Genomic DNA, 27,676 nt, shown 5'->3' with positions numbered 1-27,676 from the left:
ACATTTGTGTTGGTATATATAATATTATTTCTTTTGGAAACGAACTGTTAGTAAATAAGTGTTGGCTTACAGATTAATACAGTTTAAGAGACGGTTAAATGATATAAAAATGAAACGCTGTTATGTTACAACAAAACTATTCGTGTACCTTTTTTATAATTATTTGATAATACTTTATTTGCAAAAAAATCAAAATATTGGTTACTTAGTATTACTTGTTTATATTTTTATCATAGTCTAGTTCATTTTTTCTTTCGTAAATTTACATTAATCATGTTTATATTTACAAATACACGTACTAGTCATGCTAGTATAATACCTCGTGTGTACTGAATCCATGCAGGAAGAACAAAAAAATGTGTTATTATCAAGTTATAAAGTAAACAAAGAAAATGTCAATAAATCTTAAGAAGTGGGTCGAAATGAAGTAATACATTTGTAAATCTATATTGGGAACTTGAAAATGCAACATATCAAATGTGTTGTAGTCGGTGACGGGTGAGTGAAACAATAACTATTTTTTACATTATTTGAATGAATATCAAAAATGAAACAAATAACAACGCATTTATCATTAGCATATAATTACATTCAAATATTTGGTCCTCATGATTTGTTTACAGTTTTTCATTTATATTTGGGAGAATGTTTGTGTTAATATTTTGTGTATATAATTGGGATCTTAAAACTATTTCCTTCTTTATAAATATTTTATTCAAATGTGAAAAAGAATTCGGACGCAAGTAAGATACTACCTAGATATATCCAATATGTGTTATTAAATTGTCAAGGAACACACGAGTAAACAAAAATGTGGAGGTTTACGAAATATTTATAACATAATTCGAAATCCGAGGAAACAATCATTAAAATATGGCAAATTCTGTTATCGCGGGTCTGGCGTAAATATGAAACTTTTATCCTGGTATCTATGATGAGTTAAACTATGACATTACCAGTGTACAAATGTATCTCTTTGGACCATGTAAAACAGATCTATAAATAGGAGACATGTTGATGTTATAATACGTTTTATATGGAAAACATGACGTTTTATTGTTATTTGGTCATTTTCTAATACAATCAAAATAATGAATTACTTGCTACTTTTTTTTCAATTTGCATTTACAGAATATAAAGAATTGTTGTTCGTTAGCTGAATGTAAATAACGGTCACGATATGGGATGAATTTCTGTTATTTTGGACGTTTTGGCGTACAATTTTTAAACGTTTACCTTTAAATCAGCGTATTTGAAAATGATCGATTTCAAGATCAGAAAAACATTTGAAAAGTATACCAAAACATGAGATACCAATAATCAACATCCACTTCGCCATATATATTCATGAAATATCTTCTTTTTATTTTACAGAAATGTTGGGAAAACGTGCTTATTGATGTGTTTTTCTACAAATACCTTTAATGAAGATTATGTTCCAACTATGTAAGACTATTTTTTATTTCATCTAACATTTATTTGTTCGAACCGACAAGGCAAGAGCGTTATAGCCAGTCAATGTCGTAAAAAAAGTCATTAGTAAACTTGTAGGAAAATGTTTTACAAATTGTTGGATCTATCGATTTTTCTTATAATAAAACTATTTTTGTAAAAAAAAGAAATAACTGAAATGGAGCATGTTTTTGTGACAGAGAAATCACAGGTAGCTGACGAAATTATTTGTTTTACTTATAAAATCGGGTTTGTCCTTAGAATGATTAGTCCTAATTTTTCACCAACTACACCAATCTTTCGTTATATTTTTTTTAAAGATGTAACCCGTCTCATTTATCCCTTCTTAAACGTGTACTCAAAATTTCAATTTACAACAATAAATTACTTATTGTGACCTAAACTGTTTTTTTTAATCTTCAAAAAGGATGGTGATTTCCGTGTTGTATTTTGTAGTAGATGTTATCTGTTATAATTTATATGTAAGAAAGTTAACTTCCTGTTACTTATTGATCTGTGTAAATATCTCGGAAGTCTGTTGATTATTTCAAATTACAAATCACATGTAAATGTTAACATATATGTTTCTCTCAAATTTGATGATAACATAGTTTATAGCGTATCTTGCTACTCTGTTATCGAAAACGTCTAAATATAACAATTTATTTGTATACAATTTTAAAAAATTTACCTATAAACATATGGAACACAAAAAGCCGGATATTTAGAAGTCAACGATATTTAGGCATTAAAGCATGCGAAAAGCATTAACTTTAAAACCAAATAGTTCCTAAAAACTTTAGTATAGTCAAAATATGGGTACAGCAGTATTCATCGTGTAAAAATTTTAAAAGGAGCAATTCAACAGAACACAAAACATCTATCTACAAACACATGTATTGATTCCAGTGTCTGACGCCAGAAAATAAACGTCACATATTTTTGTCGTTCAATGTTTATACAAACAATTTTAAAATTTCACATGGACAATGTTAGTAACAGTGTTAAAAAATCGAAAGTATGTAAGAATTAATTTCAGATATAGACCGAGATTTATAATAGTCCAAAAGACGAGGCCTCGTCTGCCTCATTTCTATACTTCAATCTTACATCCACGATCCTCTCAGTGCCATAATTTAAGACAAATGAGACAATTTCAATTTTGAAATGATTAATTTCATCCATCTTAGTAGCAATATATTAACTTTTCCTACATATGGGATGTACTTTTCCCCATTGGTTTCACAATTTGATTAGGAACTTTCCTTTTAAAATCTTCCTCGGAGTTCGGTATTTTTTTTTTTCTTTTATAAGATAACTCCGAAAATGCATTTTGTACCTATAACATAAAATTAAAACATTATAAATACATATACCAAATGTATCAGATATATTGAATTCTTATCTTCTAGTATCAGATAATGTTTCGAAAAAAAAACGATTAAAAAATTGTTATTGAAGTTTAGATTTTAAGTAAAAAGCATTATGATCATAGATGATTAAGAATGATATAAATTGTAAAGATACTGTAGTATACAACATGTGTTCCAAAACTGTTAGCAAACAATACCGCTAGGGATATGAGATATATAGATTCTTACATTGGTACCAGTGGATTATCGGATTTATCCAATCGAGATAGTTAAATTATCAATTTTAAAGTCCGAGCCGCCTCGGCGAGGACTTTAAAATTTATAATTTAACTATCGAGATTGGATAAATCCGATTATTCACGAGAAACTATGTAAGAACCTGTTTCTCTAATGATTAAAAAATACATTTTTTTTTTGTTAAACGAAAATCCCCCTCGAGTGCCTTTCATATTGCACGAAGTTGTCAATTTCATTAACACCTGTTAGCATATTTTGATTCATCCAGTTAGCTAAAAAGGTCATGAACCTTAAAATCATCCAATGATATTCTGAGATCACCGGCAACCACACGTTGATTAAATTTTTTTTATACAATGGGTTCGGAAAGCAATAAATTTCCATAGAATAAGAGAAACATAATTACAGACTTTTCGTTCAGGATAAGACATCAAATGCTGGAAAATTAACTAGTATGTGTATTTCAGTTCCGATCAACTGTCATTAATCCATATTGTATTTTTTTATCCTGCCCCCTTCTATGGCTTTACTAAGTGTTCTTATATTTTCTTTTTATCGGGGCCTTTTATAGCTGACTATAAGCGGTATGGACTTTGCTCATTGTTGAAGGCCGTACAGTGACCGCATTTTTGCGCCTGTCCCAAGTCAGGAGCCTCTGGCCTTTGTTAGTCTTGTATTATTTTTATATTAGTTTCTTGTGTACAATTTGGAAATTAGTATGGCGTTCATTATCACTGAACTAGTATATATTTGTTTAGGGGCCAGCTGAAGGACGCCTCCGGGTGCGGGAATTTCTCGCTACATTGAAGACCTGTTGGTGACCTTCTGCTGTTGTTTTTTTATTTTGGTCGGGTTGTTGTCTCTTTGACACATTCCCCATTTCCATTCTCAATTTTATAATTGTTAATGTTTGTGTCTTTTGTGGATATTGGATAGTTGCCTCATTGGCAATCATACCACATCTTTCCTTTTTTATATTTTCTGCATGGTTTGTTACTCGTGCTGTGTGGATTCAGTAGAATGTGTCCCCGTGCCTGTAGTGTATGCCCTTATATTTTTACAGTTAGGGATTTTTTTGCTTGCGAAAGAGCTAGCTACTTATTCTATTATCATGATTAATTATCTATTTCTTATACTGTATTTTTTTATCCTGCCCCCTTCTATGGCTTTGCTAAGTGTTCTTACATTTTCTTCTTATCGGGGCCTTATATAGCTGACTATATGCGGTATGGGCTTTGCTCATTGTTGAATGCCGTACGGTGACCTATAATTGTTAATGTTTGTGTCCTTTTGGTCTTTTGTGGATAGTGGATAGTTGTCTCATTGGCAATGATACCACATCTTCTTTTTTTATCATTTTGTTATGCATACATTTCACAGATAAATTCAATATTGAAATATCAATTATTAATACGTGTTTACTTGCTTTGTTACTCTGCTATTTGCACGATGTCCTTTGCTAAACAATGTTCCTATACGATGTTTACAAAAATGCATTATTTGTAGTTTATAACTTCTGACAATCTAGGCACACCACCAACAAGGCTACCCACAAGAGTCGTGTCTATTTATAATTGTTTTAATTTTCAACACGATTTTTTTAAAAGCATGGGTGTATAATGCACACTTTTAAAGTACATCCATTTTATATTAATCAATTTCTAAAAATTCCACATTTTATATTAATCAATTTCTAAAAATTCCACATTTTATATACTAATTACGCACTCATATTACCTTAACTTAGGGTAGAGCGAAGCACTCCATAGCTTTTTAGAAAACTCAACTTTGGATTTTATTTATATTTAAGGTCGTACACTGACAAATAGTTTCTAACCGTCTACTTCAACTATTTGATTTCTGGGGAAAAGTTACTTATTAGCAGTCAAACCATAGCTTTTTTTATATATATAACTGCAGATATCTTCATTTTAGATTTGATAATTACAAAACTAATATAATAGTGAATGACATTTACGTAGAGTTAGGATTATGGGACACGGCAGGGCAAGAAGATTATGATAGATTCCGTCCATTATCATATCCACTTACGGTGAGTTTTCGGGACTTCTCTACACTTACCGTTCATAGTTGAACAGATATACCATTTTAAATTAATAAGTTTGGTGATATGACCAGGTTATAAATAAAGGCAACAGTAGTATACCGCTGTTCAAAACTCATAAATCCATGGACAAAATACAAAATAGAGGTAACAAACTAAAACCGAGGAAATGGTTGATGTCATTCAGATATATATGACCTATAAAAGACAAAAAGATGTGGTAAGATTGCAAATGACACAGCTATCAACACGGGTTCAATTGATGATAAAAACAACAAGTTTTCTCTCTAAATCATCCTCTAGTCAAAGAAAGACAACCAATTATAATTAACAAAAATGAAAATCCATGCGTTCCAAAAACCTTCACAGTAAATAAAGGTTTTCAAAATTTAAACTACACTAAAAACTGAAACACTGTTCTGTGCAAGGATATGCAGTTCGTTATAGCTAATCTCTACATTATGCTCAAGGCAAACACATCGTGTAGCACGACAAACATGTCACACTCCTCAAGGCAAACACATCGTGTAGCACGACAAACATGTAACACTCCTCAAGGCAAACACATCGTGTAGCACGACAAACATGTCACACTCCTCAAGGCAAACACATCGTGTAGCACGACAAACATGTCACACTCCTCAAGGCAAACACATCGTGTAGCACGACAAACATGTCACACTCTTTGAATAGTACAACATACATGACACATCTATGGTCATATGTGAAAGTGATATCAAATAACTGTCAGGCGGATTTTGAAATAACTTGGAAAACATTTCAAGGCCTTTTAATTGATAGAAACCCCTCTTTAACCTCATCTTATTCAATCACTTATACTAAATATGAACCGTTTGATACCAGCAATCTTTTGATTTTTCACTAACTTTTTTCTTTTTCGAATTGTCTGTTTTAGTTACAAATGAATTGAGAGTATTTGGATGACACAAACAAAAAATAATCTGACGACACTTGAACATTTTATGTATATTGTGAACATAAAAAAGGACACAAACACACAAAACAACACATTAAGTAAAAAAGCGTGATGGTTTTCAAATACTTTATTTAGTTAAACATTTTTTTCAAAACTTTAATCGATCTGCAATATCAAAATAAGAAGAGAAAGGATTTGAAACAATTGCGCGAACTCCATTCGGATCGATTCTTGGTGTATCGGATGGATAAGGGTCTCTGATATGCAAGACGTTGATATATGCTATAAAAGGTAACCGGTAAGTTACAAATATGTAGACTGAACAAAATACGTATCTTACAAATTGACCGTATAACTTTAGAAATCATCAACCATTTCATCTATTAAAAACTAATTCAATTTCAGGATGTGTTTCTTGTATGTTTTTCACTTGTTCATCGACCAAGTTTCGAAAATGTAAATCAAAGAGTAAGTTATTTTATGTAATAATATCCGACTCCTTTCAAAAAAGCCTTGTTCATTTTGACCTGTGAACAAAACAATTAACTAAATCAGAGACAAAAGATACCAAAGAGGCATTCATAATTTTGGAAACAAACAAACTAAATATATCATGTTAAAAAACTATTACAAGATAACCAACAATTTTAAAACACCACATATAAAAATTATCAGAATCAACAACACGATACTCACTATAACTGGAAGTCATTACAAGTGCTCTATAAGGGTAAACTGATTCTGCTCCAAATGTGCCACTTTTCGTGTTGTTCATGTAAATACAAACCTGTGGATCAGTATAATTCAGTAGGTCACTTTTGCAAGGTTTTCTGTGAGACAGACTCGAGGAAACAGTTAAGAACTGTGGTTACGACAATCATGATATATTCGTCGTCATATATAAAACGGACATTCAACAACAATCAACCAACAAATTTTTCGTCTGCACAATTTTGGAAGGGCTGATTAAGATAAAGTTCAACATGTTCAAATTAACAAGATCGAGGTGGACTAATCGTTTCTTATTGTTATCAGTTTATCAATGGAAAACTTACAAAAAAATGTTTTGGGAATCATTTTAATATCGCAGCAATGACTTTGGAGAGGAGGAGATATCATTGAGGATATCGGTCAAGTAGTTGTACTGAAACAGTGCTAGAACATGAAGATGACAATGTGATATTATGACGTCATAGGTATTTCTAGTAAACGAAATTCAGTTTTAAACGGCCATTGCGATCTTGTTAACATCTGGAAAGTCTGAAGCTGCAAACATTGAGTTTTTGTAAGAATTTAAATGAGTTTTAGATCTTTTTTTTATGTAAATTTAGACAATTTGCTTGAAGTCAATTAAGTACTTTTCAGTAGCTTTTAGAAAATTTGGTTGTTTTCTTGTATTAATAAATAACAACTTCGAAACATTCAGAATAGACACTAAACATATGATAATAACTGATTTTACAACAGTTGATAAGTTTGAGACCTGACTGAGATACCTAACATCATTAAACAGCTAATTGTTTAGTCGTTTAAGCTGTGAATATTTCAGAACCTTTTAAGTTTAAAATTGTTTCACTACTGTAGCTTCCAACGTCCTAAGAAGACACCAAACAATATATAGATGAAGATTTGAATTTAGAAAAATAACAAAATAAATCTAAATAGTAATTTTCTATTTGGTACCGACAGTAAAATCAGACTAAAAAGACAAACAGAATTATCGTACACAAGAAAAAGCATAAACACTTAAAAATACTTAAGCTATACGAACCCTAACAAAAACTGGATTTGATCTCGGTGCTTGGGAAGGGTAAGCATATCATTAAATATGAATATTCATTCATTCATTCATTCATTAGTGCATCATTTTTCAAATTCCAGATAATTTCCTGCAGCCAAATAAAAGGTGAAAAATATATAAAGTTTACGCTTTAGTTTTATATTTCTCTCTCTTTACAGTGGATTCCTGAAGTCAGACACCACTGTACAAGAACACCTATTGTTTTAGTAGGCACAAAAGTGGACATGCGAGAAGACGAATGTCCAAGAAAATCAAAACATATTGACAAAAATAGCAACCTGGTGTCATTCAGTGAAGGACAATCTTTGGCTAATAAAGTACAAGCCGTAAAATATTTAGAATGTTCTGCAAAGACTCAGGAAGGACTGCAATTGGTGTTTGAGGAAGCTGTTAAGGCTGTGTTATTTCCATCCACGCATAAACCAAAACACAGACCATGCATTTTATTGTGAAAATTGCTCAGAATAATATTTATACTATATTAGTTTTAATTGAATACACCGTTTGGAAATCCCAATGCAATTTCATTCCTCGACTTAATATGTAAAACTATTCTTTCTACTGATTATTTTGCAGCTGTTTGTTTTCACTATCCGTAACTATCAATAATCAAAGATAAATTTATATCGAGATAATATATGTTTTCTATATGTAGGTTGATATATCGTCTCATGGTTTTAACAAAGATTAGTTGCATTTGATCTACTTTAAAAAAAAATTGCCTTGTACCAAGTCAGGAATATGGTCGATGTTACCTAGAATAAATTTTAGCCAGGCGTTGTCCGTTAATTTTTTCTATTTATGAGTTTGACTGTCCCTCCTGTATATTTCGTCCCTCTTCTAAAAGGAAACGATCCAACAGACAAACAACTGTTTCCACAGTAAAATTAACACATAAAAAAGATAACGAAAATGAAGACTGATCAAAACGAACCCCACCAAAAACGGTTGGTGATCTCAGTTTGTCGGTAGGGTCAACAGATTCTGCACGAAATGTGGCATCCGTATAAATCATTCTTTCAACGTTAAAAAAAAAGAGGAGCGAAAGTTATCAAAGGAACAGTCAAAGTCATAAATCGTTATGAAAGATAATAACCATACAATAGGATTAAGAGCATAACACTTTGAAGGTATTGTTTTATATTTCCAGCATATTAAGCGAACTCTATATATACATGTAATAGGGTTTATTTTACCTAAATTGATATTAAAACGTTAGTATATATAATACCATACAATAAACAGTATACAATAATCATTTTTAGCCAGGTATTGTCAGTTTAGTTTCGATTTATGAGTCTGACAGTCCCTCTGGTATATTTCGTTTCTCTTTTACAAGTAATGCCCCTTTAAGATAAATCAACCATGAAGGGGTAAAAAACTTAACAGACATGACAGAAGAGAAATCATTTAAAATCAGCTCAATGTTTTAATCACCTACCACAAATATAGGGAAAACAATTTCCCAAGGATCCAAAAAAGTGATTGTCGCACTGCTATAACCAATGAGACTCATCTGTAATATGTGTGACATCAAAAACCATTTTCAAAATAACATAAGCAATAACAAGTTTACTGCACTAAATGCATATGCCGATATTAAAGATTTCTTCAGTGATAATTGGGAGCGACATATTTTTCAAATTCAAAATCATGTACGAACATTGATGGGCTGACTAAAGTTGACGCAAAAGTAGATTTTTATATATTTCAGATGTAAAGATTACCTTTTTGTACTATGACAGTTGTCTAACATTCGTCGGATGTTTTTTTAGCATTAGAATTTGCTAATTGATGACGGATTTTTTTTCGAATTCAGTATTTAAAGTAAAACGATTGAGTACACAAAAGTTGATGTTCAATATTAACGACAAATACAGGTAAGGTGGGTCCTGCTGTACGATTTGGACAAACACAGTTTTTACAATGGTGTTTCATTTTTGTTTTGCTATCTACTGTACCTGTTTTGTTGGTGTCTTTGGTAGATTAACTGGTATGTTCAATTTGTTTCAATGTTTGTATTTATGTTTGGGTTGCTCACCCAATTAAGTCAACATAAGGGAACTATAAACAAGAGACATATAAGTTGAGGATTTGTCTAGCTATAAAACCAGGTGTAACATTAAGGATTTATCGGAAAAATATAAATATAGCAGTTATTTTACATTTGTTCTTTTGATGAATAGCGTTTATTTTTCCTACTTGTATTTGTCATGAAACTGGTGTGTTAGTTATTCTTTCTTTTAAGAAAGTAAACATACTTACGAGTACACGCGTATAATATATCAATATCTATCGCACCCACGTATAAATCAGGATTTTCATTTTACCGTTAAAGTAAATGCTACAATGTTTCTCTTCTTTTTTTTCTTTTTTTTAAACCTCTAACTTCAAACGGATCGATAAAAAAATCAGACAAAACAAAAAAATTACAAGTGCCTTAAATTGCTCAAATCCATTTGAAATTTTGCTTGTCTCATTAACAATAATTCTTCTTCTAAATATGTTTATACAGTATCATAAGTATCATGAACCGACAGCAGTAATTTTTTTTCGAAAATAATGGCCGCCTTTATGGTCTTGTTTTTGGTGGGGTTTGGGATGCTTATTCTTTAAGTTTTTGTATATATTGTCATGTGTTCTATTGTTTATTTGTGTCTTTTGTAGACGAAACACGCGTCTGGCGCAAATACAAAATTACAATCCTGGTGTCTATGTTATACATATAATTTTTTTTCTGTTTAGTATTAAATTTATATTAAGTAGATATAGGAAGATGTGGTGTGAGTGCCAATGAGACAACTCTCCATCCAAATAACAATTAAAAAATTAAACCATTATAGGTTAAAGTACGGCCTTCAACACGGAGCCTTGGCTCACACCGAACAACAAGCTATAAAGGGCCCCAAAATTACTAGTGTAAAACCATTCAAACGGGAAAACCAACGGTCTAATCTATATAAACAAAACGAGAAACGAGAAACACGTATATATTACATAAACAAACGACAACTACTGTACATCAGATTCCTGACTTAGGACAGGTGCAAACATTTGCAGCGGGATTAAACGTTTTAATGGGCCCAAACCTTCTCCCTTTTTCTGAAACAATAGCATAACATCACAACATATAAAAACATACGATAAAATATCCATTAGCAGACTTAACTCAATCAAAAAAGATCCATTTTGTTACATCTTGTGATCAATTTTATTTGGCAATCGCCAAAGGCAATCAACAGGGTTAAAGAACATCAGTTGTTCGACCTGTTAGTCAAATGCATTTTGTTTAAATATACTTTTTCACTTTTTTAGTCTTTTGGAAAATGTTGTTTGTTCTGTTTTAGACCCTTCTACAACGAAATTTGTTTGACATGCACTCGTATATAAATTGCGGTTTTTATCCAACGCAATCATTGGTTTGAACGTAGTTTTTAATTTAGACTCGTTTATATTTTTTGTTTGGGCATGTATCATATTTTCTCTCCGGTTTATATGATCCGTTCATCATATATTGACTCTTAAATTCAAGAGTTAATCTTAAATTGAGAGTAAATTATATGGACTTCCAAATACCGTTTCGACCCCAAACATCACTGAAGAGACATATATTGTCGAAATCTAGATCTGGTGTACTAAAGAAATATTGACACCGAATGTTTGTGGCACAACATCGTGGCCAGTTATAGTTAATAAAAGAAAAAAAGATCAATGTACAAACAACGGTACCCACAACCCAACATAGAACACGAAAGACTGAGTCACACGTTTTCTGCCGAAATATGCGATGATCTCAGGAGCAAGTAAAGCTAAATCCGTACGAATTGCTGAGAAAACAATAAAAAATATATATTGTTTTTCGCTATAGAATATGAATAAATCTTTGTGGATAGTCAACAAACTCGTATGACTGACGTGGTTAGATTTATATAGTACACATGTTGTTGAATTGACTTTGACATTGAGACTAAACCTGATTCAACGTTATAAGTGTTTCTCATTTCGTTCTATGGATATGCATTATCGATACCCTATCGCGTCTGGTCAGAATTTGTAATGCTCCTTAATATTGAATATTAACGCAAGATATTCTTTCAGTTGCAGGGTAAAACTAAATACTGGAATACAACTATACATGACGATTGTGTTGCTTTTCTTGTGGGATCCTGTATAGATTTAATAAATGATTTTAGATAACAAATATCTTTTATTTTAATAGTTTTTATTTCTTAAACAAAACATTTTTCCAGTGAAATTTCAATCTTTTTCTCTTACCGTAATACCAGCTAAAGAGTGAGCTGGCAAATTGACTTCAGCCTTTAATGTGGAATTTTAGGAAGTTAATTAAAAATAATACAACACCTATCTCAAAAACCTCGTTTTAAAGAGACTTTATCTTTATTGATAATATTTCAATTATATATTCCTTCTTATTTAAATTTTCATCTCAATTTCATTTCCTGTTTTTTTTAAACTCATCATTATTTCCCATAAACATTCACAATCATCATTGTTATATTTGTATTTACATCTTCTACAATAATGCCCTTATAAACAAAGTTTTCACTGAATCAAGGAAGAAATTGCCAAGTTGAAATAAAAACTGACACATCAATGAAAAGTGGACTAAAATGAAATAATAAATTATTTATATCTACAATTGGAAGATTGAAATGCAGCACATAAAGTGCGTTGTAGTCGGTGATGGGTAAGTTAAATTTTCATATATATTTTATGTTGTAATATAAAAACCTGTATAGTACTGTGTTGGCATGCAATCACGCGTAACATGTCAGTCTTAAAAATATTGGTTATCGTTTTATTTATAAGAGTTTCAAACATTGTTATATAAATCAGTTTTATTATCATTTTATCATTTTATTCAAATAAGATGAAAGTCACGGCGTAAGCTATACTACAAGTGTATATTTTGCCATGTGATTATGGACTTTCGAAATTGATTTTCCTCTAAGTTCATTTTTTTTTGTGATTTTACTTTATGCCAAAGTGTTTTTCATCTTATTGTTATCAAAATATTTCAATGAAACAAAATGAAATGTTGGAAATATACATGACTCACTTTAAATATCAGAGCAGAATACAATTATAATGTGACAATTTCTGATATAACGTTACATACTTGACTCATATATATCCCACATAAAGAATATTCAGTACACTGTTTATGATTGTCGATAGAAATGATGTCGACTCAAAACAACACAAATTATTGTCATTTGTATGGGAACAGCATGTTTTTCTGATGTAATGTACAACAGAGGTTCTATCTTATAACCTACTGTAACTGAATCCCATTACAAGTAAATGCAAAAAATATTATATTACGTCATTTACTTAATTCATTAATTGTGTTTGTTTTTGACATTGATTTATGAGTTTTGAACAGCGGTATACTACTGTTGCCTTTATTAAAAAACCCATAGTACATTAAAATGGCAAAAATTCTTTAACAAATATGTTATTTCATAATGATCAACATCAAATATACTACAAATTATCAATGGAATATACATTTTTCTTTTACAGCAATGTTGGGAAGACGTGTCTTTTGATGTGCTATTCTACTAATACTTTCAACGACGATTACCTTCCAACAATGTAAGCACACATTTTTTATTATATAATCATCGATTTCCTAATGCATGTGTTTCAAGAGGCCCCGCTATTTTAATTTAACTTCTTTGTATTAACTCCTGATAAGAGATTATTCCTGTGTTCTCTTACTTATAATAAGGATGTTCTACCACAGAAATAGATTACCTTAGCTGAATTTAGCAAAACCGTTCGCAATTTAAAGTCGTCAATGATTTACATCTATATTCGACCTTTTACATTATTATATTCAAGCACTAGCTATAGTGTAACTGATATTGTTGATGGATTTTCATAAACATCTTTCTAAATATTGTGGCTTAAAATGTATATTTTAATCTTTAAAGGGAAAGGTGCCTTCTATTATTAATTTCGCAGTAAATAGTATCTTTTACAATTGATCCGCTTCTAAGTTAACTTCTGGTTTCTTATTTATTGGTGTAAATATCTCGGAAAAAGGCTAATGAGTTTAACTTACTAACTTCCTGTAAATATAAACAGATAAACTTCCTTACATTTTTTTTTAGTTTGACTAAGATGCATGATTTATTTATTAGTTGTTATTTGCTTTGAACCAGCTTTTATTAATTGCAAGTACATTCAGATATGTACCTAGTGTCTTTTTGTTGTTGGGATATACATATATACAAGTACCAGGTCACGTTTATTATGTTTTTTTAGATATATTTCTATGTGTATCCATCTGATAAATTAAGCCTTTTTAAACTGGTTTGTATGATTAATTCTTACATTGATCTGTACGACCACCGTTCCAGGTTAGGGGAGGATTGGGATCCTGTAACATGTTTAACCCCGCCACATTCTTTATGTATATGCCTATCAGGAGCTTGAATTTCCCTGGTTCTCGTTTGTTGCATATTTGTTCTTCGTTCGTTTGAATCAGGCCCTAAAAATGTATCATGTATGGGCCTTTTATAGCTGACTATGCGACATTGCCTTTGCTCTTTGCTGAAGACTGTGCAGTGACCTATAGTTGTTAACATTAGTGTCATTTGGTCTCTTGTAAAGAGTTGTCTCATTGGTAATTATATCACACCTTCTTTACTAAATCTTAATTTATAGTGGAACATTAAAAAAAGAAAAGTTGCAATACTTATGACATGTCTTAAAAGCTATATAACCAAATGGGCCTTACAACAACATTTTAAAGTGATGATTTACATATCATATTGATATACGATCAGATATGGTCTTACTCTTTATGTGCTGTTTATTTTGAAACAATCATGTTTTACTTCTGCGATTTAATCTTACCGCGAAAATTGCAAAAATAGATACAACAAGCAGACCAATCGTTACTCATGGTTATGTTTATCTTAAACGAGTCGAAAGAAGCCAAAAATAATAATCTAACTCATAATTCAAAAACAGAAAATTCCAAGGGAAAAAACAAAAATCGGCGAAAAAGACAGACAACACTACACAATGACATCATTGAAAACGCAACACGAACCCCATCGAAAAACACTGGGATTATCGCAGGTGCTTCGGATGTCTAATCAGATCTCTTTTTTTTGGCATCTTTTTTATTGCTTAAGTATTAAGTATTAACCCGGTGGTCCGTCGGTGTTTCGTTTATTGTTCAATGTTAATCGAACAGATTATGCGTATTAGTTTTTCTAAAACAATAATTAGAAATTGCATACAGATTTTGTTTAGAGAGAGAAAGATTTTCTAGACTAGTGATATGTGCTAGACTAGAAATTTGCAATCTTCTCTTTGCATGTAAGTGATCATGTAATATGTTTTTGGCATAAATCGTGGCCACAAGCTAATTTTCGTTTTCTGTTTAGTATTAAATTTATATTAAGATCCATTTTGTTACATCTTGTGATCAATTTCATTTGGCAATCGCCAATGGCAGTCAGCAGGTTTAAAGAACATCAGTTGTTCGACCTGTTAGTCAAATACGTTTTGGTTAAATATACTTTTTTTTCACTTTTTTGGTCTTTTGGAAATGTTGTTTGTGCTGTTTTTAGACCCTTCTACAACGAAATTTGTTTTACATGCAAACGCATAAAAATTGCGGTTTTTATCCAAAGTAATCATAGGTTTGAACGTAGATTTCAATTTAGACTCGTATATAAATATATAATAATTGTAGATTTGATAATTATAAGACTACTGTAAAGTTGGATGACATGTATATTGAGTTAGGACTATGGGATACAGCAGGTCAAGAAGATTATGACCGATTTCGGCCATTATCATATCCACAAACAGTAAGTTTTTATTACAAAATCAATTTTTAAAAGCTGCATTTTATATTGACAGTGTTGAAGTGATAAACCAAAAACAAAAGAAGAGTGGTGCATGATTGTGATAAAAAAAAACTCAAACCAAAGAGAGACAACTCATTTATTACAGAAAATACGTTAGAAAGAAACAACGAAACTAGTCATTTTTTTACAAACTAGTCATTAGTTTGCAATATAGTATTTGATAAACAAAAGTTCAACAATCTACTAAATCAATTTCAATTTATCTAAAATATCACAAAACGTAGACGAGGAACTTAAACAAGTGCAATCCTAGATTCGTTCGCTTTCAAATCATTTGCTGATGCACAAAACTCGAATCAACTTTAGTTGTATGCGCTGCATGAAAGGAATAACATTTTTTTAAGTATCGGTTCAACTCGGATATATATCAACTTTATATGCAGGCGCTGCAGGAAACTCTATAGGACAGACAGTTAAAATGTGATCTACAAAATATTATTTCTATTGCAGGATGTAGTTGTAGTATGTTTTTCACTTGTTCATCGATCAAGTTTTGAAAATATTAATCAGAAAGTAAGTTATAACAGGCATCTGATTAAATACCCGTTCAACGAAACATAATTTATATTCAACTCTTTATGCGACCGTGTCAATTTAAAAAAATTATTCCATCCCTTATTTTATCTATTTGATATTTATCTTAATTAGAAAAACAAATGAAAAAAATTGCTGCTCTCATTTAAAAAATGCCAATATTGTACCTTTTCATACATAGCCGAAAGTGTATGTCATGCGCTTCTGACTTATATTATTATTTCAATTAATCGACGTCGCTCCAAAACAATCTAGTTCAAACTTGATCTCAGTTTTATATTATCTTGTATAGACCTCTTTTTTCATGATAGTGCATACTTTTATTTGAAAAAAGAGAGTTGTGAACGTTTAAACGAGATATTAAAACGAAATTGAAAATTCATGCAATTTAAACTCAGATGAAAAATGTTTTGTATTTTGTTTTATTTGTTATTTTCTTGGAAATCACTTATGTAAAATCATGTACCATACCTACAAATAATAGTAACTCAATCAGCAACACGTCAAGGTGTGTATTTACTAACAAGTACACATTGTCTTATGATAATATAAATCACAACAAGGCCTTGGATGTCATTGAAATCGGTTTAAATTGAAATACTTAATAACCAGATAAATTAGGAAGTATCAGTATTGTACTCCTAGTTTGGCCTACATTAAATGTAATAATTTGACGAAATATGCACTCTTACGATGCCAAAAATAATACAACACGTTTTTAATCTTTTGCTATCCGTTATAATGAAAATTATGTTCAAATAATGTTCACTGATGATAGTTTTATTATATTACAGTGGATTCCTGAAATCAGACACCACCTCACAGGAGTACCGATTGTTTTAGTGGGTACAAAACTTGACATTCGACAAGACAAAGAACTAAATAAATCAAAACATTCTAACAAAAACAATATCCCTGTATCATTCATTGAAGGACAAACTTTAGCCAGAAAAATAGATGCCGTGAGATATTTAGAATGTTCAGCAAAAACTCAGGAAGGACTAAATTTAGTGTTCGAAGTGGCTATAAAGGCTGTGATATGTCCATCTACGCATAAACAAAAAAACAAAATGTGTATTTTATTGTGATCTTTTTAAATATACTATAATGTGTTACATACTTTTACACAGCATTTGAAAATATAACATTAAAAATTAACTGGTTAACATAGGATTGTTTAAATGAATCAAATGCCCTCTTTCTCCTCTCAATATGCATGTAATAGCCTTTGTTAGGTGCTTTTTCTCGAAGGGAACATATTAATACAAGTTAATCGTCTGTCATTAGAATATCTGGCAATGAAAGGGGTTGACTTTGAATAGGTTGTTGGTTCAGCTTCAACATTGTTGTACCTCAAACATTCAATAAAATATGTTAAGCATTGGTGTTGGGGATAACAATACAATAATCAGTGTTACTAACAAAAAAAATACATGGACATGGTTGATTCAAACTATAAAGATTACTGATGCAATGTCCTGTTGCCTATATCTACCTTGTTGGTGTTGGACATTATAAAGTATGTGTTTCCATGAAAAGGGTAGTTAATCTATAGATATAACACGCTTGATATAACCGCAACAAAAAAATCAACAAAACTATTTAGTCTTATATCAAGTATGAATATGAAAGAAAAAATTGATGGAACATTGGAAACTCATATGGCGAAGACAATTGACAACTTCAAAGAAAAACGAGAAAAACACAAACAAGTCCACATAACATTTCAAAGCATACCTACATTGTAAGTTTTGGAAACACTAACCTTAAAAGACTAAAGATGAATTCAGGAGCTCTGTTGAATAAACAATTTCTGCCTTTATCTGAAACCTTCGTTTTCCAAATGTTAGTGCACACGTCTGCTTGGGCCAGTTGAGGCTACAAATGAGCGATTTTCCCGCTGTTTTGGAGGCCCATTAGTGGCCCTCGGCTTTTGTCTGCTCTTTGGTAGAGTTTTGAATCTTTGATATATTGCACATTTTCATTTTCAACTTTTACACAATCTGTGATCAATCTCATTCGATAATGTCAAAATCGAGGAAAAGAAAACGAGATGTTATTACCCCCTATTCTACTATGTATGTTTGTTTCGTTCACACTTTTTTGTAAATATAATTAAATTTTATGCCACTGTCATACAAGTATTAAGAACAAGCTAGATATGTTTCATCAACCTTTTTCTACATGAGAAAATGCTTGTAGCAAGGCAAGAAATATGACAGTTTAAGTTGTGTACTCTTGTCTTTAAATTTTTTCTTTCTTTTTTTTCTTTTTTTTGGCAGATATGCTTGGTCTATATGCCATTTTGTTCTTCTTTGTTACATACTTTTATGTGGGTTTTTTGTGATTAAGATTATAGCACCATGTTGACTGCCGTATATTTTTCATTGTTACCTATTATGTATGTTGTCAATTTTGATGTGACTGTCATACAAATGAGAGCTTTTGCTAGCTTTTTAATTTATCTCATTACATGTACAGAAACACCGATAAAAGCTAATTTTACAAATTGATGACGAAATTTCTAACTTAAAGTAACTGACATATTACAACGTCGTATCAATATTATACAAATATAGCCTTTGTATGAGGTCGGTACAAAGATACATTGACCCGAAAGAAGTACATTGATGGAGGACAAAGTCCGAGGTCGATAGACTTCTTTGAATAGATATATCCTTATGAACTCATAAATAGGCTAAACAAAAAATAAAATTAACGGTACCAACTTACTTGCACCAGATGCGCATTTCGACAATACATGTCTCTTCAGTGATGCTCGTGGTTAAAATATTTGAGATCCAAAGCTTATATAAAAGATGAAGAGCTATAATCCAAAAGGTCCTAAAAGTATAGCCAAATCCGTGAAAGGAATCAGAGCCTTGCATGAGGGAGATACATTCCTTAATTTATTATAATTTTAATATTGTGGAACAGCAAATTTTAATAACATAAAAAATCAGCATTTTCATGCCAGTACCGAAGTACAGGCTACTGGTCTGGTGATACCTTCGGGGACTTATAGTCCACCAGCAGAGGCATCGACCCAGTGGTAGTAATAAAATTAACGGTACCAATTTTCTTGCACCAGATGCACATTTCGACTATACATATCTCTTCAGTGATGATTAATATATTATTAATTTTCCGACCATGTTTGCTGAACGAATGACAGTTTATTTTTAAAAGACAAAGTATTAATCAACTTTGATTATGATATTGCATAGGAAACTCTAACAAAGGTTCATGCCATGATATACATAAAAATCCAAAGTCCTGGCTCAGACGCTGCTTAAAGAAGACAGTCCCTTATTTATAAGTAAAAATATGCTGAGAGCATTTGAGCAATTAGATGATTGTGTTATTGGCGCAAGTGATACTTTTAGTTTTTAAAATGAAGGGGCGCAGAAGTGTCTAAGTTGTGGCGCAAATTATTTCATTTTTGGCCCAAAAAGATACATTGTCTTGCCAATGGTGTCCTGCAGTCTTTACGACGTTTAAATTGGTTATGCCTCGAAGTATATAAAATGAAGGAATATTTATATACAAATATTGATATGAAACATAATAGAAAACAAAATAACACTGACGCTTGGATAAACTATATGACTTAAAAATAAATTTTTATTAACTAAATATTGATTTTTCTTTAACTTTGTTTGGTCCCTATTTCAAATAAATTGATCTTTTTCTTGTCATTTTAACAATCTTAACTTCCTGTGAGTGAATACAACCGTATTCAAATTGTTTATAGTGATTCTAGGAAGAATAAGGATAGGATATTATATGGGAAAATGTTAAGATTAAATATTAAAAATAAAAATAGATATTAAGTGGGAAAAACATATATTTATCCGTTGATTTTTAAACAAAACTTTAAGATGAAGGATGCTAAAAATGTTAAATGTGTGGTTGTCGGTGATGGGTGGGTACAAATATAATTATTAATTATTGTATGAATATTTCCACTAATAGAAAAACGATTGAATGTGTATGTATTTTAATTTTAATCCATTTGAAACGGTTTAATGCTTAACGATGGTGATTACATCAGTGTGAAAACAAGTTGCGTTATTTAAACCTTGAACTGAAAAAACTTGAAAAGATTTCCAGGATTTATCAACATTTCTCTTTGTTGACATTTTATTTAAGCTTATATGAATTTTCAAAAGTACGGATGCCATAACCAAAAAGATTTTATTGTTTATGTCATTGATTCTTGAAGAAAATGCCTTTTGTTCAACAAAAGTGGAAACTTGGGACTTGTACACGATTTACTGCATGTGCCCATGCCAAATCATAAATATAATGTATATATCAGGTTAATCATTTTACCAATTATATAGATATAGGATAATATTATTAATCGAAAAACTTTAAGAATTTGTGATTCGTTAAAACGTTATCACATGAACATCTGTATTTACTCAGTTTGCACGCCAATACTGTTGTGTTTAGTTTTTCGTCGGTCAAAAACAGCATATTGCACAGGGAATTCAGCATGTTACTAAAAATACAAGTAACATTCTAGAAATCCCCAAATTTACATTGTTCATGCAAAAGTTGTTGATTATTAATAAAGAAATTGTAGCCTTTGGTTGATGTCAATACGATGTTATATCGACCTATAGAAGCATTACGATCTCGGACTTCGTCCTCAGTCAATATGCTTCTCTTAGGTCGATATAACATCGTATCGACCTCATACAAAGGCTATAATTGTATAATATGGTATGAGTGTCAATATGACAACTCTTCATCCAGGTGGCAATGTATAAAAAGATAACAATTAAAGGTTAAAGTACTGCTTTCAATACTGAGCATTGGCTAAAACCGAACTAAAAGCTATAAAGGGTTCCAAAAATGACTAGTGTTAAACCATTCAAACGGTCAATTCAATATAACGATAAACACTTATGAACCCCATGAATAAACGACAACTTCTAAAAATCCGGTTCCTAAAACAAATGTAAGACAGGTGCAAACAAGTGCAATTGGTTTAAACGTTTTATATGAACCAACTTTCGCTCTTATCTGGCACAATAGTCACTGTGTCACATCACAACAAAGAAAAACACACTATACAATATCAATTGAAATAGCTTACTTAACTCAATCAAAAGACATATTAACACAAGTGAAGATACACAGAAAGAAAGAATTTAATCTTTGGCACAAAGTTAACACAAAAACAATAAAATAAAGGGTTAAATGTTAAATAATTCCAAAAACAACCAACACCTTGGTAGAATAATGTACAAAGGTAAGTGAAAATAATGTTGTTGTAAGATATTCAGTATAAATGGGAAACAGAATGGTTTTTACAAAATATATAATTTTGTGGATCATACTATTACGATAAAAAGGAAAATTTATAGTCAAACCAAACACTAGAAGAGAGAAGAGATATAATACTACCAAAACTTGAAAAATAAACTTTAAAAGTTGTATTAACCGGTCAAATTTACACGAAAGAACTATTTATCAGTTCTCGCAGCTACTAAAAGATAGTTAAACATGTTGAAATTTATAACAAAAAACTCATGAATCAGAAACTTATTATACTCTTATTATAAAGACTTTGTTCTGTTTCAGTAATGTTGGAAAGTCGTGCTTGTTGATGTGTTATTCTAATAATACTTTCAACGAAGATCATATTCCAACAATGTAAGCACAATTCGTTTTAAAATCAAATTTACATGTATGGCTAAATAATCTGGATTTTCTTTAGTTTTGCGTGTACAACTGTAATGAAAAATTTGTTTAATCTAAAAAGGAAAAATGTCTTCCGTGTTGCATTCACAGTTTTATCGTTAATATGTATGTACCACAGTTCATTTCCCGTTACTTATTGATTGGGATAAGTGTTTACAAATACGTTTGATAAAAATCAATTGTTAAAGACCTTTGAATGAAAAAATTGTGTTTCCAAATTTGGAGAACACATTATGAATAGATAAACTTGCTTATCCTTTATCGTTTTAAATATACAATTTCTTTCATAAAGTGTCGCTTTTCTTTAATTCATTTCGAAAATATTTTTTTGTAAACCATTATTTTGACCTGGAGTGAACATGTTGAAAACTTCAATTTTAGGCAGTCTATATAAATTAGGCTGTTATTTTTCTAGTTTGAATTGATTAACATTTTTTATTCCGGGGCATTGTATAAATGGCATTGCGATATGGGCTTTACTCATTGTTGAAGGTGGTAAGGTGACCTATGGTTGTTAATTTCTGTGTCATTTGGTCTTCAAACATAAACAAAAGTTTCAATGTAAAATAATTGGAAGACTTCTCATCACAAATTTAATTAGGTCAGTCGTTGTGATAAACACATATACACCTGGAAAAAAGTATTGCAACACCAAATTAAAATTGAAATTAAAAACACTCTTTATTGTTTTGTGACATAATTTGGTAAAATAGAACTTGTTAAACATTATTTAAGTATCACCTGAGTTTAATCAATAAATATCGACTCGATAAGTTTTTATCTGCACATGCAGCTACTGTACCCGTAAACAGCAAAACAGATGTTTTTATCCTCATTGTTTTCAACACTTTAAATGACCAAGTTTTTAAAGTTATGTGATTGACACCTTGATGGGTCCTTGACAACTCTTAACTGCATCAAGATGACAGATTATCAGCATAAGAGAAGCAGGGATGTCGCTGTAACAACTGCACGTTTTGTTGGTCATTACCATTTCACTATAAGTCGTTTTGAGAATAAAAATCAGGCAATAAACGCTGTTAAAGACCTTCCGAGATAATGAAGACCCCTTATACCATTTGCTAGAGAAAATCAATCATAAAGAAGGTTGGTCAAAAGGAAACCCACTGTATACAAGACAATTCTTAAAAAGAGAGTGGTGGCCATACATGAGCCTTTTAACAAGAACTGTTCGAGATCAACTCATCGCTACTGGTTATCGTGCGATAAGACCATTTGGGCGACCTTTGCTAACGAACAGATACACAGTTTCCGTATTCAATGTAGTGCAGAGCTCGCAAAAGTTAGAAATTAGCATCGTGGAGGAAGATCCAATGTTGAAATGGAATTTGATTCATCTTCCTTGACCCGATCGTAGCCCGGCTTTCAACCATATCGAGCATATATGGGACACTATTGGGCGGAAAGTACCAGAAAGGACACCCCAGTTCAAACACATCATGAAATAAACAATGCCCTTCATTAGAAATGGTTGCTGCTACCTTAGCAACAAATTAGTCGATTTGTGGCAGGAATCAGAAGTCGTTAAGATGCGGTTATCCAATGGAGGCTGCGCACAAAGTACTAATTCTTTGGCGTATAACGATCAACCATGATGTTAACATTCACCTGAAGATTAATTTTGAAATGTCTGACATTGTAAAGTTCGACTACAGTAAAACTTGTAAAATGCATTATTTTGTACAAAAAACACTTCATTTTGTTATTAAAATTGTGGTTATATAAATCATTTTTTTTTCAGACATGTTTTGTTCGTTTTAATGTCAATGTTATCATAAACTAATTTTCAATAATATTATACCGATATTTTATTATATTTCATCCAAAAAAAGAGGCTGATTTTTCAAGTTTTAAAAAATCAAGGTGTTGCAATACTTTTTTCCATGTGTATAGTTTACACATTAATACATACCGTAAACATAACATAAAACCTTAATAATTCCATTGAAATCCAGACATAATCCAGTGTATTTTCAAGGTTATACAATCAATATATGCATTGTATTGACAACACTCAATTAGTGGACCAATATATATATATATATATAAAAACACAGTCAAAATTGTGTTACAAACCAAAATTCTTTACTCGATTGTACTTTTTAGTATTTTAAAAAATATCGAAAACAGAATTTTAATAGTCAAATATTCTAAAGAATTTTTTTCTGAAATATTTATGATAGATATGACAATTACAAAACTATAGCAATGGTGAATGACATACCTGTAGAGTTAGGACTATGGGATACAGCCGGGCAAGAAGATTACGACAGAATCCGTCCATTATCATATCCACAAACGGTAAGTGAAAGGTTCGTTTATATTTAAAAACGAGAATGTGTCCATAATACACGGATTCCCTATCCGCATTATCATTTTCTATGTTCAGTAGAGCGTGATATTAGGGTAAAAACTCTAATTTAGCATTAGATAAACTCATCATAGATACTAGGACTAAATTTTATATAAACGCCAGACGCGTGTTTCGTCTACAAAAGACTCACCAGTGACGCTCAAAAAAGTTAAAAAAAAAAAAAAAAAAAAAAAAAAGCCAAAGAAAGTATGAGTTTGGAGACATTGAGGACCAAAATTCCGAAAATTAGAACAATCATATCATAGGGAACATATGTACTGAGTTTCATGTTGATTGCACTACAACTTCATCGAAACCTTTCCTCTAGCAACATATGTAATCAGACTAACGAACAATCTAACGGACGGGAGAACGGACGCACAGACCAGAAAACATAGTGCTCACAAATTTGGACATGCAAATTCCAGCTGAATGGGATAAGTCTTTTAATTCAGGATCTCTTGAACGGCAATTAAAAATTCAGATCAATTCTTGGTTTTTCATATTCATTTTATCCGTTATCATGGTAATGTCTTGACAAAACTCATTCAGTATTTGAAAAATAGTTGGTCATTAAAAGAAAACCTTCGTATAAAGGTTGACAAAATATGTCAATTTTGTATTTAAATTGTCCAAATCAAGCACTTCCAAAACAAACTTTTGATTGCTGGTGCTCTTGCGGTAAGATTTTCAATATAGTCTTTTTTATGTTTTTGTGTCAATGACTCTGTGTTATGCTAATGTGTTATATGTATGGTAATGACAGGCTGCAATTCGATGAGAAAACGTGATCAGTGGTGTCATAATCGATCGACATCCGATATACTGGGTTCAAGAAACTGGAAATAAACCGATCATATTCATGGTTACCTACGACACTGATTTTTATCATAAAAACAAAAGTCGCCCTACAAAAAATAGTTGTATTGCTTATTACATGTGTTACATACGATAAGTAGAATTTTAAAGTTGTACATTTGCAATCTATATTAACGCCAATAAACGTTAATAATCCGTACACAAATGAGAATACAAAAATACTATTAGACTCAAGTAGATTAGTTGCAAAAAAAACGTTGGTGGATCAAACAATGGTGTGTTACTCTGACTGGTAATTGTCTAGTGCTATTATCAAAACTTCATTTCAAATCATGCATGGTCAAGCAAAGTGCATGTGTATCATGAATCACAATAGGATCATCTATTGGTGAACCTTAAAAACGATAAAACTATTATTTTATTTTTAGGATGTATTCCTTGCATGTTTTTCAATAGTCGAGCGATCAAGTTTTGATAACATACTTCACCAAGTAAGTAATTATAGATATTTGTATTTTCCGATTAGTGTGACAATTGTGACCATTCAATCGTCTGCATACCGTACTAAAACAATCTTTATACTTTAATTGCGCAATCGTTTCTACACTACTTTAATTTGTTTATTATCTGAATTATTGTATTCAAAACGAATGACTGTTATATTTTTCAAAGTCGAAAACCAGGAAACAATGATCTTCCAATTTTTTTATTCATCGATTATGAATAATATAAAAATATTTACAAACAAAACAGTATGTATATTCTGATATCATGGCCATTAATCATTGGAAAATAAAACAGCAAAACTTTATACATCTCATGTGTTTGTTGCACATTTCTGGATTTACCTTCATAAAGAAAATCTGAGGCAGAATATTTGAAGGCGCAGGATGTATCAAAACTGAAACAGTTGGAGACCTATATATATAAGTAAGAGAAAAAAAACTTGTAAATATAGTGTGACAACACACGCCTACCTTATAAAAATAATCATGAATCAATTTTAAAATGTTAAATCATCTTTCAATTTTACCGTGTTTGCAAATGCGTTACATTTGAGTTTTAACTACTAAAAGTAATAAAAACTAGGCATTTGTTATAGTGTTTTTTCTTACACAATTAGACAAGATTGTTATAGAATTTGACAAGTTGTGCTTAAGTTTCAATGTTTTCATCACAGTGGATTCCTGAAATCAGACATCACTCTCCAAGAACGCCTATCCTTTTAGTTGGCACAAAACTAGACAGTAGAAAAGGACCAGGAAATTCAAAACCTATTGCGAAACATAATTATCCTGTATCATTCAGTGAAGGTCATTCGTTAGCAAATCAAATAAAAGCTGTAAAATATGTTGAATGTTCTGCAAAGACTCAGGAAGGGATGAAAGAGGTGTTTGATGAGGCCATAAAGGCTGTGTTATTTCCATTTAACCCAAGACGAAAACACAGATCATGCATTGTATTGTGAAAAGTGCTCAGTATAATAGAATATGTTTAAATTGTATGCAGCTATTCAAATAGAAGTTTATTATATCTGTTTGTAAATAAAAACAAAACTGTACCACTTTGTTGCAATGGTTTCTCTTGCTGTGATTAAGATTTAGATTTTTTTAATTTGATCAATGACGTTTTGTTTTTAATTTTCCTCTACCCTGTTGTTATTTTATTGTTATCAGTGTATTTTCAGACATCAAACTAAGACTGCAGATAGTAAGGGACTTGAGTCTACCTCAAAATAAGATAAAATTTGTTAAACATTTTTTTAAATCTTAAAACATATTTGTTTCTGACACATGTGACAGACAGAAGTCAGATGTTCCCCTCATATTATACGATTTCACCAATATGAAATAACGATAACAAGCTTATAACATTTGAAAACTTTATTCTCTATGACATTAGTGCCTTAAATTTCAAATTACAGATAATTTTAATAGCGAAGCAAAACAAGGTTAAACTAATTAGTTATGCTGCCGCGTCATAGCCCTGTCAACTCATATTGATTGTGCTATGTTTTTTTTTATATACGAATTCATATCATCAAATTGCTGGAAATTCTTCAACATCTTAGAGACCAGAAAGGACTAAATATATTTTCAGTAAACTAAACTCATCATAACTACCAGGATTAAAGATATATCATGAAGCAAATATTCTATACTATAACGACATTTGACTATAATACTCTGTCAATTTGCTATATCACTAAAATACATTCATATACTATAAAGACACTTTGATACAACAAATCAGTATGAAAATCTAGCTCAATGGTATATCAAGATGTCTGCATAGTATGAAATATTATCTTCATAACAAAGTGAAATGACAGAATAGTATGAAAAGATAGCTCCATGTTGTATCAAAGTGTCTTTATATTATATAAATGTATCTTAGTTATATAGCAAATTGACAGAGTATTATACAATGTGTAGTTAAAAGTCGTAATAGTA

At 31.0% G+C, this 27,676-nt stretch overlaps 3 protein-coding genes across 4 annotated transcripts; all 3 read left to right on the top strand.

The window, feature by feature from the left end:
* Positions 1 to 313: 313 nt before the first annotated feature.
* LOC134724572 (ras-related C3 botulinum toxin substrate 2-like) lies at positions 314 to 8,500 on the top strand. The gene is made up of 5 exons (XM_063587679.1): positions 314 to 498; positions 1,375 to 1,446; positions 4,998 to 5,115; positions 6,470 to 6,532; positions 8,024 to 8,500. Exons 1-5 carry the CDS (start codon positions 464 to 466, stop codon positions 8,315 to 8,317), a joined length of 582 nt encoding a protein of 193 aa, XP_063443749.1. The 5' UTR covers positions 314 to 463; the 3' UTR covers positions 8,318 to 8,500.
* A 3,806-nt stretch (positions 8,501 to 12,306) lies between these two features.
* LOC134724573 (ras-related C3 botulinum toxin substrate 2-like) lies at positions 12,307 to 17,471 on the top strand. The gene is made up of 5 exons (XM_063587680.1): positions 12,307 to 12,573; positions 13,413 to 13,484; positions 15,604 to 15,721; positions 16,232 to 16,294; positions 17,110 to 17,471. Exons 1-5 carry the CDS (start codon positions 12,539 to 12,541, stop codon positions 17,401 to 17,403), a joined length of 582 nt encoding a protein of 193 aa, XP_063443750.1. The 5' UTR covers positions 12,307 to 12,538; the 3' UTR covers positions 17,404 to 17,471.
* A 2,626-nt stretch (positions 17,472 to 20,097) lies between these two features.
* LOC134724570 (ras-related C3 botulinum toxin substrate 2-like) lies at positions 20,098 to 26,703 on the top strand. Of its 2 annotated transcripts, XM_063587675.1 has the most exons (5): positions 20,098 to 20,240; positions 21,911 to 21,982; positions 24,235 to 24,352; positions 25,652 to 25,714; positions 26,404 to 26,703. In XM_063587675.1, the coding sequence occupies exons 1-5, from the start codon at positions 20,197 to 20,199 to the stop codon at positions 26,689 to 26,691; spliced, it is 585 nt and encodes a 194-aa protein (XP_063443745.1). In that variant the 5' UTR covers positions 20,098 to 20,196; the 3' UTR covers positions 26,692 to 26,703. The 2 variants fall into 2 exon arrangements, with proteins under 2 accessions (XP_063443745.1, XP_063443746.1); XM_063587676.1 differs by lacking the exon at positions 21,911 to 21,982.
* The last annotated feature ends 973 nt before the right edge of the window (positions 26,704 to 27,676 follow it).

The sequence above is a fragment of the Mytilus trossulus genome, chromosome 7 (assembly GCF_036588685.1).
Source record: "Mytilus trossulus isolate FHL-02 chromosome 7, PNRI_Mtr1.1.1.hap1, whole genome shotgun sequence".
In the NCBI taxonomy this organism is placed as follows: Eukaryota; Metazoa; Mollusca; class Bivalvia; order Mytilida; family Mytilidae; genus Mytilus; species Mytilus trossulus.
This window is presented reverse-complemented; position numbering and strand designations above follow the sequence as displayed.

Coding starts and splice junctions, on each gene's coding strand:
- LOC134724572 (XM_063587679.1), top strand. CDS start 464: ATGCAACATATCAAATGTGTTGTAGTCGGTGACGG. Junction 1,447..4,997: donor GAAGATTATGTTCCAACTAT/GTAAGACTATTT, acceptor TCTTCATTTTAG/ATTTGATAATTACAAAACTA. Junction 5,116..6,469: donor CATTATCATATCCACTTACG/GTGAGTTTTCGG, acceptor ATTCAATTTCAG/GATGTGTTTCTTGTATGTTT.
- LOC134724573 (XM_063587680.1), top strand. CDS start 12,539: ATGCAGCACATAAAGTGCGTTGTAGTCGGTGATGG. Junction 12,574..13,412: donor TGCGTTGTAGTCGGTGATGG/GTAAGTTAAATT, acceptor TTTCTTTTACAG/CAATGTTGGGAAGACGTGTC. Junction 16,295..17,109: donor TTGAAAATATTAATCAGAAA/GTAAGTTATAAC, acceptor ATTATATTACAG/TGGATTCCTGAAATCAGACA.
- LOC134724570 (XM_063587675.1), top strand. CDS start 20,197: ATGAAGGATGCTAAAAATGTTAAATGTGTGGTTGTCGGTGATGG. Junction 21,983..24,234: donor GAAGATCATATTCCAACAAT/GTAAGCACAATT, acceptor TATTTATGATAG/ATATGACAATTACAAAACTA. Junction 25,715..26,403: donor TTGATAACATACTTCACCAA/GTAAGTAATTAT, acceptor TTTTCATCACAG/TGGATTCCTGAAATCAGACA.